Below are 16,774 nucleotides of genomic sequence, written 5' to 3'. Positions count from 1 at the left end.
CCCATACGCCTTATGATAAAGACCATGCATCATTTTAGTAGCCTTCTTCTGGAACGACTCCATCCTTTTTGTATCTTTTTGAAGGTATGGTCTCCAGACTTGTACACAATATTCTAAATGAGGTGTCACCAGAGTCTTATATATGGACATCAGTACTTCCTGTTTCCTACTTTCCATACCTCTTCCAATGCACCCTAGCTCCTTCTAGCCTTCACCATCACCTTTTCAACCTGTTTAGTCACCTTAAGATTATCACATACAATCACACCCAAGTCCTGCTCTTCTATCGTGCACATAAGTTCTTCACCCCTAAACTGTACTGTTCTTTCATTTCTTTGCAGCCCAAATGCATGATCTTGTATTTCTTAGCATTAAGTTTTAGCTGCTAAATTTCAGATCAAGCTTCGCTAGGACTTTTTTCATGTTATTCACACCATCCGGGATGTCTACTCTATTGCAGATTTTAGTATCATCTGCAAATAGGCAAATCTTATCTGACAGCCCTTCAGTAATTATCTCTTATAAAAATATTAAAAAGAACAGGCCCAAGAACAGAACCCTGAGGCATACCACTGGTCAGTAATGAGTCCTTCTGCTATAGTGATGCCTGACTGTAACCGCTTTCTATGTTTATCTCCTGTGTAGCTGCTGCAGAACAAGTGCCTCCTGGACCAGGTGCAGTGGCTGGTCCTGATGAGCAGGAAATGGAGGGGGAGGGGGAAGAGGAAAAAGAAGAAGAGGTTGAGGGGAAAGAGGAAGAGGAAGAAAATATGGAGTGGGAAAAGGAAGATGAGAAGTAGGAAGAAGAAGATGAAAAAGCAGAGCTGAACATAATAGAGGTGGAGGATGATGAGGAAAAGGAGGAAGATTCTGCCCTTCCTGTGACTGCCTCTGCCCGCACCCAACCTCCTCCTCACATACCTCTGTCCTCCCTATGACTGCCCTCACCCAACCCCCTTCCCCCTCTGCCCCCTCAGGAGCAAATGTACCAGCCTCAGGAGGTGCCTTTGAGGTCTGGGCTTCAGGGACATGGCCTCCTGCATCCTCCCTGCCCGGTCCAGCACACAGAGCTGATACTCTTAGGGTTCCAGAGACAGGTGCAGCTGTTGCAGATGCACTTACCCCTGGAAAGATGATATATTGGAGAGGATGGGGGCATACAGGAGGTCCTGGAATGTTGACTACTGGAGGTAGAAGGGCAGCTGGACAGGCTAGAGCATGGTCAGTCCAGCATTTTAGCTGCCCTAGGCCATGCTCCAGCCAAAGGGCCAGACCCCTCCCACTGCCTGTAAACAGATCCTCCCTCCTGAGGCAACTCCAGCTGCTCTCTTGAGGACTACCTTCCCCCTCCAATTCAGGCCAACCTAGGTCACTAGTGCCTGGCAACATTCCATGCTACCAATCCAGGACAAGCAAGCCTTCCCCCATGTCTGTCACAATAGCAAATTATGGATTTTTCCTCCAGGAACTTGTCGAAACCTTCTTAAACCCAGCTATATTAACATCCTCTGTCAATGCATTCCAGTTTAACTATTCTCTGAGCAAAAAAATATTTCCTCCTACTAGTTTTTAAAAATATGTTATATTTTATTTATGTTATATAAAAAAACCAATTTATATCTTCAGTTATATTAAGTAAAACAGTTGGTTTATATGGGTGTCCTATGTGGTTTTTTATGGCTGTTCATGGCTCCTCTGTTATAATTATGTCAAGAGAGGAAAAGTAACAGGAGTCACACCATCATAGTATTACAAGAGATGGTGTAAACTTGGGTCAAGAATGAGCCATATTACAACTTTTCAATGCCTTGGTCCTCATTTTCGATATGATCTCAAAGTTACAGAATAATGTTTAAGCTGTTTATTGGTCCTCTAAACATCACATTAAACCGCACATGTATGGAAACAGAATTACAGAGTCATTACATGTGAGCAAGTACAGGTCAACTGGTGTCCAATCACCAACTCCTACCTACTTCCTACAGCTCCCAGCTTCCCCAAAATTTGGCACAGCATATATCCTAAGCCCACTGTCCAGGAAAGCAGGACGTAGCAGTGACAATGCAGCTGGAGACAAGATGAGATGGATCCTGGGAACAGGTGGGTGATATGGAGCTGAAGTCACCCCCAGATGGCGACAAAGAATGTTCCTGTATGTCCAAATGAAGGTCCAGACTACATGAGGAAGAGAAGAATGTCAGTGTGGAGTCAGTTTAAATGGTACATTAAGGGGTGCTCAGGGACAAGGACACTGGTATGTGGAAGAAGACACTGAAATCTACACACTCTTAGAATGCCAAACACCAACTCACCTGCACCATGTTTTTGTTTTGTTTTTATTCATTATATGTAACCCACATTTTTTACAGAGCAGTTCACAAATAAAACATACTATATACTGATCATAGGGGCTGCTTAAGGAAGAAGGTAGAACTGGCAGGGGGAAGAGCTGATAGCTCCTCTCCACAGCCACAAACACAGCACCTTATGCACTGGACTGGGGTACAAGATTGGCAGACAAAGTGAGGGGGAGGTGCAAGGAGAAAGGATGGTTATGGGGAAGGAAGAGAAGCCAGCACAAGTAAGAACATAACAAGCAGGAGCAATTGCAACATTAAAATGCTGGATATATTTATGTTTATTAAGATTTGATATACCACTCCTGCATATCACTGACCTAAGCGGTTTACAATGCAACAATTCATTAAAGAAAGGAACTCCATTGAAGACAGGAAAGATAGAGATAGATATAAGATGGTATATCCTAACAAGCATTCAATGAGGATGAAAACAAAGTTTACATTAAAAATAAAAATACTTGTTCATTATAAGTTAAAAATTAAAATTAATAAAAAAATTAAAAATATGGAATCAGGTCAAAGCACAAATCCAACATCATCAATATACTACACTCTCAGCTATGTATGATATGGAGCACGAGCAACCACCAGGCCACCAAGAATTGCACAACAAGGTCTGGTACACCTGAGCAGGGAAAAGAGGGGGAATGTACATCATTGATTACAAGGGCTGCTCTGTGTAGAGAGTTATGGAGAGGGAAGGACAGTGCAGGTAATATAGGCAAGAGCATTGTTAAAGTGAAGGATACCCAAAGTTGCAAAGTATCACCAATAAACGGCACTCACATCTATTTCCTGATTTGGTGCACGAGCTGCTACCAAGTAGTTGCTCCTCAGCCTGCGTTATTAAGAGAAGAAAAATATCTCCACCATCTCAAGTGTCACTTATTCAAGGAAGTGTTCAACACATGATTTTCGCTTTTCTACTCTATTTTTATCTCTCATAATCGATGATCTGCAACCCCTTACCTTGTGTTTTTTCCTTTAATTGTTCTTCTTTCCTATCTCAAATGTATTTCCACCCTTATACCTTTCGTGTCTTGTTAGAACATTTGTTTTCATTTATGACTATTTTTAAATTTTGTAAAATGTAAAAATTTGACTGTACTTTTTTTTTTTTATTTGTAACTCACTTAGAAGTCCTGATAAGTGATTATATCAAATTTTGAATAAAACTTGAAACCCCTTGTATAGGCCCATGAAAGTCAGGAACTTCTGAGCAGGGAGAAGAGGGGGAGCATGTGAGAACATTGCAAAATTATTTCATTGAGCACAAGGCCTGCTTAGAGAATAATAATAATAATAATAATAACTTTATTTTTGTATCCCGCCATACCCGGAAGAGTTCTAGGCGGTTCACATCAATTAAACAAGGTTACAAGTGGTCTACATCAGTTGAGCGGGGTTATGAGAAGAGAGGCACTGGCATGCAGGAGATAGGGGCATCCATCTAGAGCAGTGGTTTCCAAACCCTGTCCTGGGGGACCCCCAGCCAGTCGAGTTTTCAAGATATCCCTAATGAATATGCATGAGAGAGATTTGCATACCTGTCACTTCAATTATATGCAAATCTCTCTCATGCATATTCATTAGGGATATCTTGAAAACCCGACTGGCTGGGGGATCCGCCAGGACAGGGTTTGGGAACCACTGATCTAGAGCATGCAGTCACACAGATGTTAGTAATAATGCATAATGGGTAATGGAAGATCCCATGCAATTACACAGGTATTGTTAATAATGCATACTGGGGCTGTGACAACAGAGAGGAGAATGGTTGTGGAGAATAACGTTAGAGTGTACATCAATATGACAGTTATTATAATCACAAGAAATGTCTCCATATGAGGTTCTCTCAGGCCTCCTAGCTTGTTCAGCAATCCTTTACAGATAGCAGCTCCTGCTGTGATTTGACATCTGCTAGTTCATTAGGGGGCACTGGCATTTGCCATCTTATCGCCAGGTTGTGTAACATTCAACACACAGTAAATATTTTGCTTTTTTATTCTGGGCTGTACAGCAGCTCCCCACTGATCACTCCAGACATCTAAAACATGATTTAAGTAGTCCAAATGTGCGCTTATGATGGCCCGGGTGGTGTTGTGTGCCCTATTATACTGGACCAGCTCTGGCCTCTAGGCATGCAAGATGAAGGTCATGAACCATTCTCTAAGCAGATAAGCACGATCACCTGCTTTCAGGACAAGAGAGGACAGAACATGTTAGAAAGGGAACATACATCTTGCATGTTATCAAGTTTCAAAGGGGTGTGTTGCATCATCAACTGAGTTGATGTACAAAATACAGTAATAAAACTCATTTACAAAACAGGCAAATATGATCATGTTACCCCGCTTCTGAAAGAGGCACATTGGCTCCCTATCACACATCGTATCACCGATAAAATCATTCTGCTGACCTTCAAAATAAAACTCTCTCACCAGCCTTCATATCTTGATAAGCTTCTCATTCCTCAATGTTCTTCACGTACTCTGAGGTCAACAGATTAAAAACTCTTGCTAATTCCTTCCATAAAAGATTTCTTTTACACTCGGAAAATAAATTTTGCAGTAGTCGCCCCAACGTTTTGGAATGCTCTGCCACAGCAACTCCGAGATGAACAACATCTAGATAAATTCAAGATAAGCCTGAAGACTTTTTTATTTCGTGACGCCTTCACTTGTGTTTAGAGTTATCTTCTCTTCTTCTAGTCTTTTTTTTTTTTTCCTTCCCTTTTTCTTCTTTTCTCTCTCCTTCTTTTTTGTGTTTCTCTCTTATTCAACCAACCGCTTTAAAAAAAGCGACCCTACCCAATATGTTTTACCCCACTCCTTCTCTTCTCAAAATATGTAACTTTTCCCCTCCTTTCCCTTTTACCCTCACTTTCAAGTCTGTCCAGTTAATGTCTTTGATGTTCACTCTAATCATTTTTAAATATCTATTATTTTATTTTATTTTTTTTATTTTTTCTCTCTCTTTTTAAAATTTTACTGTTAACCGGCCAGATACTTGTTGTTGGTCGGTATATTAAAAAGTTAATAAACTTGAAACTTAATGCTGCTCACAGTCCTGTGCTAAAAGGAGACAAATGTGTTTAATCATCAAAATCCTGTCAAAAGATTTGAAATGTAGACTACTGCTGACAAAGGCTGCTCAGGGAAGAGTGGAACTGGAAGGGGAAAAGAGCTGTCAGCCTCTATCCCCACCCACAAACATAGCACTGTACACATCCCCAGAACGCTGAGCCAATGCTGCCCACAGGCTTGGGCTAAAAAGGAGACAAATGTGGTTAATGATCAAAAGCTTTCTTTAGACTAGTAATCTGTACTTAGCAAGCAGCCGTCCCCCTCAGATTTCTCTCCTGTGGAATCGCTCATAGATTCCAGAGTGTGGCAGAATATACGCATCATGGCACAATCCTGGGAAATTGGCACACACATCCATTATCTCCCCATTGAATGATAAGCTCGCCTGTTATGGAATGGTCTCTCCCTATCTGCAGGTGGTCTGAGTGCCACATGTGTGCAATCAATTGCTCCCAGGTCCGAGGTAAAATGGGTTAGCTCATAAAAGTCCCACATTATCTGGTGCTGGTCTGCCTCACGCATTGGAAAAGTAATATAGATCGAAATCCTGAGAAATCATCCAGAAAGCTGGAAATTATGCATGAGGCAGATGGTTGGCTGATGCCAGCTGCAGCTCCCAGAGGTCTCTGGAATGTTCCAGTGGCCAAGAATGCTAGGGCTGTGGTAATCCAAACATGAACATGAATGGCATGTCCACTAAAAGGACACTGCTATGGGCTGAATATTGACCCCTAAGTAGACAGAATTGGTTCATATTTAGAGAGAAATGTAATGCTGCATTTGAAAAGTCACAACCTAGGGTTACTGCAAGTTATTCAGATTTTTTTTTCAATCCTCAGACACCTCCGCAGTCCAGATGCAGTCAGAGTTGCCTTCCTGGGTTCAGGAGATTAACCAGGGAAAGAGAGCCTGTCTGCTGCTATGACTGTATCCCTTGTCCAGAGGGAGAGGTTTCCAACCAAACTGGTGAGTGATATCATTATAATATAACATGCCCTTGGGCACTGATTATTCATTCCTGGGTCAATATTCATCATTGAAAGTCAATGCTTTTTTTTAACACTGACTGCCATGAATATAAAATCCAGATATTTAAGACTGGCATCCAGATAATGTTGATACACAAATAAATGTACAGTATATTATATAAACCAAGCTTGTCTAACCTACAGTCCATGGGCCAAAACCTGACTCTCCAAGAGCTACATAGAACATAGAAATATGATTGTATACAAAGGCCAAATGGCCCATCCAGTCTGCTCATCCACTATCTCCTCCTCTCCTTAAGAGATCCCATGTTCCTGTCCCACGCTTTCTTGAATCCAGTCACAGTCTTTGTCTACACCACCTCCAGTGGGAGCCTATTCCAGGCATCTACCACCTTTTCTGTAAAAAAATATTTCCTTTGATTACTACTGTAGCCCATCACCTCTTAATTTCTTCCTTTGCCCTCTCACTCCAGAGCTTCCTTTCAAATGAAAGAGACTCACCTCTTGCACATTTATGTCACATTGGTATTTAAACATTTCTATCATAACTTCCTGGCCTTTTGAAGCTCAGCAGGATTTCTTCTTTCCCTGAGGCAGCTCAGCTATCTGCATGCTTGAGCTGCATGGTGCCAGAAGTTTGGACTGTTCTTGTGCTTCCAACTCTCACTAGACTTGAAGCTACAAGACCAGCCCAAGCATCCAGCAACACATTGCCCAAGTTTGCAGACAGCAGAGTCACTGGGGGCAGCAGGAATACCACTGGGTGAGGGGAAAGAAACTGGCCAAAGGATGGGTTTAGGGGTGGCTATAAGAGAGAGAGAGAGAGATTGGGTGAAGGCTGGGGTAGTTCTCAGAGTGTGTGATTCAAAAGGAAATATTTTAAAACAATTTTTAAATTATTGCAAGGCTTTGTATTCTGAGCTTTATTTAAATAAAGAACTAGATGGATTAGATTTTTTTAAATTAATTAAAAGGACCAAAATTCTAAAGCGTGATAAAAGATCTCTTGATTCACCTAAATCAGTGACAGAAATACAAACAGCATTGGGGTCTCTTAGAGTTGAGTCCACTCCAGGTGGTGATGGATTTACTGTTCTATAAATCATTTCAAAGTTCTTTGTTACCACATTTATTAAATTTATATCAGGATCAACTGATTAAAGGTTATGTTACAGGTACTATGGTAGAATCTTTAACCATTGTTTTACCAAAGCCAAATAAAGATCCTACTTTGGTCTCAATACAGGCCTATTTCTTTGATTAATGTAAATGGAAAACTTCTGGCTATGTTATTGGCATTGCGCTTGGCTAAGGCTCTCCCTCATATTATTGGTATGCATCAAATGGGATTCGTTGCTCAGAGAAATTCTTCTAATAATACCAGATTGACTTTTCATATGTTAAATTTAACAAAAGCCATGGATGATCCGGCCTTCTCTGTATCCTTGGATGCAGAGAAGGCATTTGATCGTGCAGAATATGCCTTCATGTATCAAGCAATGGATTGGTTTGGCATTGGATCTGGATTCATACAAATGATTCAGACCTTGTACAGCTTCCCTTCTGCCAGATTATTTATTAATAATAATTTTTCTGAATGTTTTAGTCTGAAGAGGGGAGTTAGACAAGGGTGTCCATTATATTGTTCTGGAACCCTTGTTATTGGCTATCCAGCAGGCAAAGAAGATTCAGGGTATTCCTTATACAGGTCGGGAATATAAAGCCTCTGCATATGCAGATGATATTTTGCTTCATTTGAGGAATCCTGAGACAACCATTCCATATTTGCTGAAGCTGATTGAAAGGTTTGGAAAGTTTTCAGGATATAAAATAAATTGGAGCAAAACAGAGATTCTACCTCTCAATTTTCATTGTCAAGGGTTTATTTGATTCATTACCCTTTCTTTGGAAAGAAGAGGGGATTAAATATTTAGGCATTTGGATTAATAATACGTTAGAAGAAATGATTAAAGTTAATGAAATAACTTTATTGATGAAGGTTACAGAAATGTGTGAGCAATGGAACCCCTAGGTGGGGGAGAGTCCAAACAGTTAAGATGATGATCTTGCCTGTAGTATGTTACTAAATGGGCATGTTGCCAGTTTACTTTCAGGGGTCCTTTTATAAAAAGTTAAATAAAATTTTAATTAAATTTACTTGGCTGGGGAAAAATGTGAGAATTGCCTTAGTATCTTTACAAAAGCCAATTGTGGAGGGTGGGGTAAATTTTCCAAACTTTTATAGGTATCATCAACCCTATATACTGCATCAGGGCATGTATTGGATCCTCCCGAGCTCATGGAAAATCTTTCAGATTGGTTATGGCTGGAATGACAATTCCTGTCCCCACTAAGATTGTGTCATGTTTTGAATATCAAGATGCCTAGGCTATATAAGGACAACAGGATTTTAATGGACACTTGAAAGACATTAAAATGTATTACTAATTTAACAGATATTCCAATTTACAAATCCACATGTCAGTCCCTTTGGTTGAACCCCAAGATTCAAATTGGTGGGTTTAAGGTCATCTGGAAGTACTGGATGAAGGCGGGCATGCGTACTTTAGAGCAGTGATTCCCAACCCTGTCCTGGAGGAACACCAGGCCAATCGGGTTTTCAGGCTAGCCCTAATGAATATGCATGAGAGAGATTTGCATATGATGGAAGTGATAGGCATGCAAATTTGCTTCATGCATATTCATTAGGGCTAGCCTGAAAACCCAATTGGCCTGGTGTTCCTCCAGGACAGGGTTGGGAACCACTGCTTTAGAGAATGTAATTTTAGATGGAAAGCTGCTTGAGTTTGCATGACTGCAACAAAAATTTGGTATTGCGAAAACTCAATGTTATAGATGGTTGCATTTGAAGCAGGCCATTCAGAAGGGGTTCCCCGATTGGAAAAATCTTAAAAATCAGTATTGTTTGCCATTCCTGTGCTTCCAGGGTCACCAGGCCACTCAGTGGTACAAATTAATATCTGGATTTTTGAATAAGAAACCAAAAACTGGTCTTCGTGACATTTGGAGCATTGAGATACAGCATCAGATTACTGTGTCTCAATGGACACAAATTTGGTCTTGGAGGATGAAATGTACGGTGTCTGCATCTATGAGACCAGTGTTCTTCAACCTTTTTACACCTATGGACTTGAGGAAATAAAATAATTATTTCATGGACCAGCAAACTAATATGACTGAAATTTTTTTAAACCCCATTGCCACCCCATCCCCGCGAGCTCGGTCCCGTTAACCATCTGATCCCATCCGCACATGCCTCAAATAGTTATGATTTTATATTGAACATATTTTATTAAAGTATAAAAAGAAACAATATTCTGTACAATTGTCATTTTATAAATATAAATAATACAGGGCAAAGATCAACAAAACCCCCGTTTCCCCTCCCCTTCACTTATATCCCCTCTACTATCAAGAAAATTGAATAAGCCAAATTATTACAGAATGCTACACAAATATCATGCTAACAGAATACCACAGTCACACATGGCAGGAATGGTGTTAGGGGAGTGGAACTAGGGCAACTGCCTCCTGGTCAGAGAGAGCCCTAAGCCAGCTGGAAGCTAAAGACGCACTGCCTGGGCTTTGCACTCCCCAGTTATGTCTAACATCAGCTCTAGCAGGATACATATTTTAAATCTGATATATTCTAATCACAAGATAGAAATAAAATTATTTTTTTCTACCTTTTGTCGTCTCTGGTTTCTGCTTTCATCTTCTTTTCACTCTCTTTCATCCAGCGTCTACCCTCTGTCTCTTCAATCCAGCAGCTGCCTCTTCCATCCACTGTCTGCCCTCTACCCCTCCCCCTTCCATATGGTATCTGTGTTCTTTCTATGCCTCTCTCTGCTACACCAGATCTAGCATCTTTGTCCCTCTTTCCTTATTTTTCATCTGATCCCCCTTCCCAGCATCAATCTCTTTCTACTTTGTCATTCCTCTGTCTCTCCCCTTTCTCTCATCTGATCTCTCCATTCCATCCTGACTCCTTCCCCTCCTCTAATCTCCCTGCCAGCTGTTTCCTTCCAATGTTCCTCCTCCCCTGTCCAGCAGTACCTTCTCCCTTTCTTCCTCCCCTTATCCAACAGTAATTCTCGTCCCTTCCCCTTCTCCCCTGTCAGCAGTACCCCCTTCCCCTCCCTTGTTCAGGAGTACCCCTTCTCCTTTTCCTCCTCCCCTTATCCAACAGTAATTCTCGTCCCTTCCCTTTCCCTTCTCCCCTGTCGCAGTAGCCCCTTCCCCTCCCTTGTCCAGGAGTACCCCTTCTCCCTTTTCTCCTCCCCTTATCCAACAGTAATTCTCGTCCCTTCCCTTTCCCTTCTTCCCTGTCAGCAGTAGCCCCTTCCTCTCCCTTGTCCAGGAGCACCCCTACCCCCTTCCCTCCTTCCCTCTCCAGCAAATGTTTCCTCTATGTAGGCTAGCGGCAGCTCTGTGTACATTTAACTTCGGTACACAGCTGCCCCTAAGCTGTATTTTAGCCGCAGTTTCATGAGGCAGCCTCGGGGCCTTTGGTAGGCCGGCCCACATCGCATCTTTGAAACGAGCCGGCCTATCAAAGACCCCGAGGCTGCCTCTTGAAACCGCAGCTAAAATACTGCTTAGGGGCAGCTGTGTGTCGAAGTTAAAAGCACACAGAGCTGCCCCTGCTTGTCTGGGGGTGCGGAGACATGCGACAGGAGTAGGAGGTGGAAGGCAGGAATGCCGGCATAGCGATGGCAACAGGAAGTTGCACGTCAGCTGACGCCGGCACTTTTTGCTGCGGCGGGGACCCGAATCCTTTGCGGACCGGCAACATTTTTTTGTGGACCGGCGGTTGAAGAACTGTGTATGAGACAATCATGGTTTTTCTTATTATATAGAGCTTTTTGGACCCCAGTTTGTTTACATAGAGTAGATAATTCCAAGTCTGATAGATGCTGGCATTGTCATCTCACAGCAGGGATATTAGATCACTTATTATACTATTGTCCCTTGATACTGAAATTTTAGAATTCTATTTGGAATCAAGTTAATAGCCTTTTAGAGAATCCAGTGGTATGATACAATTTTAATTGGTACATTTATGAGTCAAATATCTATAAGAAGTAATAAACTTCTTTTTATAATGACAGGGGATGCCATACAGCTTATTTTAAGAAACTGAAAAAATTGGGATAAATTAAATTATTCATTTTGGTGGGAGTTCCTGTGTTATGTTTTTAAGATGGAGAGGTTTATGGCTATTCAAAAGGGTAGTTACAAAAAGTTTATGGATGTTTGGGAACCATTAACTAAGTATTGTAAAGATTGATCTTGGTAAATGGTGAATCATACACATCCTGGGAGGGGGGTAGGTTTTTTTAAATTGTTTACTTGATATATTTTTATGTTCTTATCAGAATTTATTGATTGATTAACTAATAGAAGGGAGGGGGGAAATAATATTTTGTTAATAATCTTGGTAAGTGTATTGTGCTTCAATTTTAATATCATATGTAAAGAATGTATTATGCACAAGTGTAGCTTTAAAAATGAATAAAGATTTATAAAAAAAAGAAAAGAAAGAAACTACATCTCCCTTGTGTAAAAGATATGGAATCCTTTAAAATCAAATATTTCAGGCTCAAGCACTTCTAGCAGATAAGAGGATAAGACTTGCAGGAAGCTCATTGTTACTTTAAGTACATTACATTAGTGATTTTTATTCCTCCATTACATTGCAATTCAAGGTGGATTACAGAAGAGGATTTCACAATTCCAGAAGAGGATTTCTGAACATGTCCAGAGGTGTTACAGAGTAGAATGGGTTGCTTCAGAGGATTAAAATGTTTCATACGGTGTTAGTTAGTCTTCATGGATTTTTTGAATAGCAGAGTTTATATTTCTTTTCTGAAAGTTTTGTAATCTGGGGTCACAATTAGTAGATTGGAGAGTTGGTGGTCTAGTTTTGCTGCCTGAGTGGTTAGTAGGCCATTGTACAGTTTTTTTCTGTTTGATAAACTAAACTAAACTAAAGGGTATGTGAATAGTGTCTGGGTTCTCCTGTGTCTGGTTGTGGTAGTTTGGATTAGGCAGTTGTTCAAGTTTGCTACTGTCTGCTAAAAATTGATTTTGAAATATGCTCTAATATAAGGGACAAGTGTTCTTTTGCAATCCTGTGACTCATGTTATTTATGAGATAATGAGACAATATTTTTCATTCTCAGATATGGATACCTGTATAACATGCCCAGAGGACCAATGGTCCAATTTGAACAGAGACGCCTGCATCCCCAAAATTATCACCTTCCTATCCTATGAAGAGCCTTTGGGCATAGTTTTGACTCTTATCAACATTGTCTTCTTTTTAATCACTGCTGTCATTCTGGGGATCTTTATTTATTACCGAGATACTCCCATAGTGAGAGCCAACAACCGGAACCTCAGCTATATTCTCCTTATCTCCCTCATGCTCTCCTTCCTCTGCACCTTGGTATTCATTGGACGTCCTGATAAAGTGACTTGTCTTCTCCAACAGACTGTCTTTGCGATCATTTTTTCCATCTCTCTCTCTTCCATTCTAGCAAAAACTATCACTGTGGTCATGGCCTTTCATGCCACCAAGCCTGGAAGCAAGCTTCGGAAATGGATGGGTTCAAAGATCTCTAACTCTATAATTCTTTTCTGCTTCCTTGTACAAACCCTCCTGTGTGTTTCCTGGCTGTTCACTGCCCCCCCATTTCCAAATCTTAATATGAAATCTGAAATTGGATTAATATTAATTGAGTGTAATGAAGGGTCAATAGTTGCATTTTACTGTGTTCTGGGTTACCTGGGATTTCTGGCTGGTGTTAGCTTCATTGTAGCTTTCCTAGCAAGAAATCTACCTGACAGTTTCAATGAAGCCAAGTACATCACCTTCAGCATGCTGGTGTTCTGCAGCGTCTGGATCTCCTTCATCCCAACATACCTGAGCGCCAAGGGCAAGTACATGGTGGCAGTAGAGATATTTGCTATTCTAACCTCTAGTGCTGGATTGCTGGGCTGTATCTTTATGCCCAAGTGCTACATTATTCTGCTGAAACCTGATAGGAACAGCAGGAAATACCTAACAAAAAACTAGAATGATTAGTATTTGTAGAAATAATGGATCATCTCAATGTTTCCTCATTATTCAACACAGATCCCAGTGCAGACTCTTGGGGCACTCAACTAATGAACCTTCTACATCTAGATAATTGCCTATTCATTTCTACTCTGTTTCCTCTCCTTATCTAGTTTGTAATTAACAACAGGACATAAAGCCTTGCATTTTAAAACACTACTACTTCTAAGTGCTGCTCAAATTCATATTTCAAAATGGCTTCTCCCCTCTGTACATGGTGGCAAGTCTACAATAGAGAGTTGTGCGGGATCAGAAACCACACTCATCCCCACCAGTATCCCCACCATCTCTGCCTTACCCCATGAGGAATCCCCTCCTTCCCCACCCATCCCCGCACGGAATCTCCTCTGTCCCCGCCCATCTCCCCATAAAACCTCTGTCCCCAGAAAAAGCAGGAATTACTTCTTACTGTTTTGATTGTTTTTAAGTCTTAGTTTATTTAAACCAACAATAAAATGCAATATAAACAAATAACAGTGAACAGAAATAAGTGATGCATACATCACCGGGAAGAATTAGAATAGTCATTAGGTCATTTGACTGTAGGGTCAACCATTTCTTGTTAAAAGAAATAAAAGAGTTGGATTTTTTGGCAATATAAAGCTCATATCTGTAGAGCAAACAAATCTGGTTCCACCGTCTAGCATAGGTAAATTGTGAGATCCACAAATAATTTTTAATGCAGCAATGAGTAAAGAATCAAACAATACAGCATCAAAATCATTTATAGCAGAATTGAAAGAGGCACTTTTCAGGACAATGGTTGCATAAGAAAAATGTGCCAAAACTGAACTGGGTAATCTATTATATAGTCTGCAGGTTAAATTCTACATCTATGCTGATAATAATAATAATAATAACTTTATTTTTGTATACCGCAATACCACAAACAGTTCAGAGCGGTTCACAATGCAAGAGACTGTACATATACAGCGAAGATACAGATAATTAATTGTCAAGTATAATGGTAATCAGTTTCAATTACAGGAGAGTACCGAGAGGGGAAGGAGAAGCCGGAGGAAAGGAAGTACATTGGATTGAGGGGGGAGGAAAGGGAAAGACTGGGGGAGGAAGAGAGGTGGTTAAAGTTTGGTCCATTTGGCCGGGAGGGAAGGGGTTAGAGAAATTTATCAAAGAGGTAAGATTTGAGAGATTTCCTGAAGGATTGGTAGGATGGAGCAGATGAGATGAGAGAGATAAGGCAATCATTCCATCTGCCAGCTTGGAAAGAGAGAGTTCTGTCAAGGAATCTCCTCTAGATGCATCCCTTTGGATATAATATAACTATATAATATAACTATAATATAACTATACTCATTCTTCAACGTCTTTTACGACAGAAATTAAAAAAAAAAACAGATTTCATCTCTTCTGGTCCAAATAGATTTATGGACAATTAAATTTAAACTTAAGCTTAATCCTGAAAAAAAGCAAAGTTTTTTCTAGCTAGTCCTAATGATAAAATCAATGAAAAAGAACTCCATCTTAATGGACAAAACTATTCAATAGCCACCACAATCAAAATACTAGGTGCTACGTTAGATCGTTCACTATCCTTTAACAATCAGACTGATCCATTGATTAAAAAATGCTTCTCAGTATTATGGAAGCTTCGTATCATTAAAAAATATTTTGCTTAAATGTCCTTCAAGCTATTCGTTCAGTCATCGATTCTGTCTGTTTTGGACTATTGTAAAATTCTTTACCTGGGATCTCATTAAAAATTTCTAAATACACTCAGAATAATACAGAATACAGCAGTTTGGTTGATCTTTGGCCTAAAAAAATATGATCATGTAAGCTCCTAGAAACATAGAAACATAGAAATAGACGGCAGATAAGGGCCACAGCCCATCAAGTCTGCCCACTCTAATGACCCTTCCTATCTATCTTTGCGGATAGATCCCACATGTCTATCCCATCTGACCTTAAAATCTGGCATGCTGCTGGCCTCAATAACCTGGAGTGAAAGACTACTCCAGCGATCAACCACCCTTTCAGTGAAGAAGAACTTCCTAGTGTCACCGTGCAGTTTCCCGCCCCTGATTTTCCACGGATGCCCCCTTGTTGCCGCGGGATCCTTGAAAAAGAAGATATCTTCCTCCACCTCGATGCGGCCTGTGAGATACTTGAATGTCTCGATCATATCTCCCCTCTCTCTACATTCCTCGAGTGAGTAGAGCTGCAACTTCCCTAACCGCTCCTCGTATGGGAGCTCCTTGAGTCCCGAGACCATCCTGGTGGCCATTCTCTGGACCGATTCCAGTCTCAGCACATCCTTGCGGTAATGCGGCCTCCAGAATTGCACACAGTACTCCAGGTGACATAATGACTTCTGGTTTACGGCTGACGAAACTCCTGCGTATGCAACCTATGATTTGCCTTGCTTTGGATGAAGCTTGCTCCACTTGGTTTGCAGATTTCATGTCTTCCCTGACAATCACCCCTAAGTCTCTTTCTGCTTCAGTTCTTGTCAGGATCTTGCCATTTAGGGTGTAAACCTTGTATGGATTTCGGCTCCCCAGGTGCATGACTTTGCATTTTTTGGCATTGAAACTGAGTTGCCAGGACATAGACCAGCGCTCCAGTAGAAGTAGGTCATGCATCATATCGTCTGCCATTGAATTTTTGTCTGTTGTGCTTTTGCTCACTACATTGCTTAGTTTGGCATCATCGGCGAATAATGTTATTCTACCTCGGAGCCTTCTGTCAAGTCTCTTATATAGTTGTTGAACAAGATCGGGCTCAGGACGGAGCCCTGTGGCACTCCATTTATCACCTCTGACATTTTGGAGGGGGTGCCATTCACCACTACCCTCTGAAGCCTACCTCCAAGCCAGTTCCCAACCCATTTGGTCAATGTGTCGCCCAATCCTAAAGAACTCATCTTGCTCAGCAACCTGCGGTGTGGTACGCTATCAAATGCTTTGCTGAAATCCAGGTAGACGATGTCCAGGGACTCACCAGCATCCAGCTTCCTCGTCACCCAGTCAAAGAAGCTGATCAGGTTGGATTGGCAGGATCTCCCTTTAGTAAATCCATGTTGGCGGGGATCCTGTAGATTCTCCTCGTCCATGATCCTATCCAATTGGCGTTTGATTAGGGTTTCCATTAGTTTGCTCACTATTGATGTGAGACTCACTGGTCTGCAATTTGTCATCTCCATCCTGGAGCCTTTCTTGTGGAGTGGAATGA

General features: G+C 41.0%; 1 protein-coding gene across 1 annotated transcript; it reads left to right on the top strand.

Annotated features, from left to right (window-relative positions):
* Window positions 1-2,131: 2,131 nt before the first annotated feature.
* On the top strand, window positions 2,132-13,537 carry LOC117346183 (vomeronasal type-2 receptor 26-like). Its single transcript, XM_033915585.1, has 3 exons — window positions 2,132-2,254; window positions 6,286-6,412; window positions 12,642-13,537. Exons 1-3 carry the CDS (start codon window positions 2,132-2,134, stop codon window positions 13,535-13,537), a joined length of 1,146 nt encoding a protein of 381 aa, XP_033771476.1.
* The last annotated feature ends 3,237 nt before the right edge of the window (window positions 13,538-16,774 follow it).

The sequence above is a fragment of the Geotrypetes seraphini genome, chromosome 12 (genome assembly GCF_902459505.1).
Source record: "Geotrypetes seraphini chromosome 12, aGeoSer1.1, whole genome shotgun sequence".
Taxonomy (NCBI): Eukaryota; Metazoa; Chordata; class Amphibia; order Gymnophiona; family Dermophiidae; genus Geotrypetes; species Geotrypetes seraphini.
Note: the sequence above shows the minus strand (reverse complement) of the source record. Positions and strands in the feature narration are given on the sequence as shown.

Coding starts and splice junctions, on each gene's coding strand:
- LOC117346183 (XM_033915585.1), top strand. CDS start 2,132: ATGGCGACAAAGAATGTTCCTGTATGTCCAAATGAAGGTCCAGACTAC. Junction 2,255..6,285: donor GCTCAGGGACAAGGACACTG/GTATGTGGAAGA, acceptor TTCAATCCTCAG/ACACCTCCGCAGTCCAGATG. Junction 6,413..12,641: donor AGAGGTTTCCAACCAAACTG/GTGAGTGATATC, acceptor TTTCATTCTCAG/ATATGGATACCTGTATAACA.